The 1,363-nt window shown below is 35.6% G+C and overlaps 1 protein-coding gene across 1 annotated transcript; it reads left to right on the top strand.

The window, feature by feature from the left end:
- The first annotated feature begins 66 nt into the window (after positions 1 to 66).
- On the top strand, positions 67 to 768 carry LOC120276086 (scopoletin glucosyltransferase-like). Its single transcript, XM_039282821.1, has one exon. The coding sequence runs from the start codon at positions 67 to 69 to the stop codon at positions 766 to 768; it is 702 nt and encodes a 233-aa protein (XP_039138755.1).
- The last annotated feature ends 595 nt before the right edge of the window (positions 769 to 1,363 follow it).

The raw sequence follows: 1,363 nt of genomic DNA, 5'->3' as shown, positions 1-1,363 counted from the left end.
AATGTATTGGGATGTAGAGCTTGGTATGTTGGACCTGTCTCATTGTGCTATGACAACATCTTTGATATGTGCACAAGAGGAGATAAACCTGCCATTGATAAATATGAATTCTTGAACTGGCTCGATAACAAGAAACCGAACTCAGTTTTATATGTTTGTTTTGGGAGTATGATTAAGTTCACATCCACTCAACTGCATGAGATTGCATTAGGCCTTGAGTCTTCCCAACAACCGTTCATTTGGGTATTGAAAAAGGAGCTCTTTGAGGATGAAAGGGAAGGGTTAATGGAGGAGCATGAGAAGAGAGTGGAAGGGAGGGGATTAATCATTAGAGGATGGGCTCCTCAAATGCTTATATTGAATCATGAAGCAGTTGGTGGGTGCTTGACACACTGTGGATGGAACTCAACATTAGAGGCAGTGACTGCCGGTGTGCCATTGGTGACGATGCCAATGTTCGCCGAGCATTTTTATACTGAAAGGTTTATTGTTGATGTGCTCAAGATTGGGCTTGGAGTTGGTGTTAAGCATTTTGGAACAGGGCAGAGGTTCGAGGCGGGGATGGAGAAAGTTGGGGCGGTGGTGCACAGAGAAGATATTGAGACGGCCGTGTTGACGTTAATGGTTGGAACGGAAGGTGAGGAGATGAGAAGGAGAGCAAGGGAGTTGAAGGTGAGCGCAATGATGGCGGTGAAGGGTGGTTCTTCTTATTCGGATATTGTTAAGTTCATTGAGGAGTTGTCTCAGAAGAAAACTGAAGTGATCTAGTTCAATCAAGCTGATTTTTATATATATAGATATATCGAAGTGGTCAAAGATTATAGAGCCATTAATAAATGCAAGGGACAATAGTTTGGGGAGAGGAAAATTAAGGATAAGGGTTATAAACTTATAATATAATATGTATCATGTATGTTTGAATTGTAATGCTTTACAATTTATTGAAACTGATTTTTATTTATATTTGCTTGGACAAATAACACTACAAGAAAGTTATTGTTTAAAAATGGAATATTACAAACGGAATTTATTTCGTTTCTACTTGCAACCGATTAGCAACGGACAAGCAATCGTTTCAAATATAATCTAAATAACAATGGCTTACAAACGACCCATTTAAATATCATTTATTTAAATATTACAAAATATGCGTTACTAATCCGTTTCAAATAGAAAAGGACTAGAAACGGATTTAAAAAATTAATATTTTATTTAAATAATATTAAATATTAGAAAATATCTGTTTCTAATCCGTTTCTAATAGAAAAAAACTAGAAACGGACTTAACAATTAATATTTTATTTAAATATTATTAAATATTAAAAAATACTCATTTCTAATCCCTTTCAAATAGAAAGGGACT

This window comes from Dioscorea cayenensis, chromosome 14, assembly GCF_009730915.1.
Source record: "Dioscorea cayenensis subsp. rotundata cultivar TDr96_F1 chromosome 14, TDr96_F1_v2_PseudoChromosome.rev07_lg8_w22 25.fasta, whole genome shotgun sequence".
In the NCBI taxonomy this organism is placed as follows: domain Eukaryota; kingdom Viridiplantae; phylum Streptophyta; class Magnoliopsida; order Dioscoreales; family Dioscoreaceae; genus Dioscorea; species Dioscorea cayenensis.
This window is presented reverse-complemented; position numbering and strand designations above follow the sequence as displayed.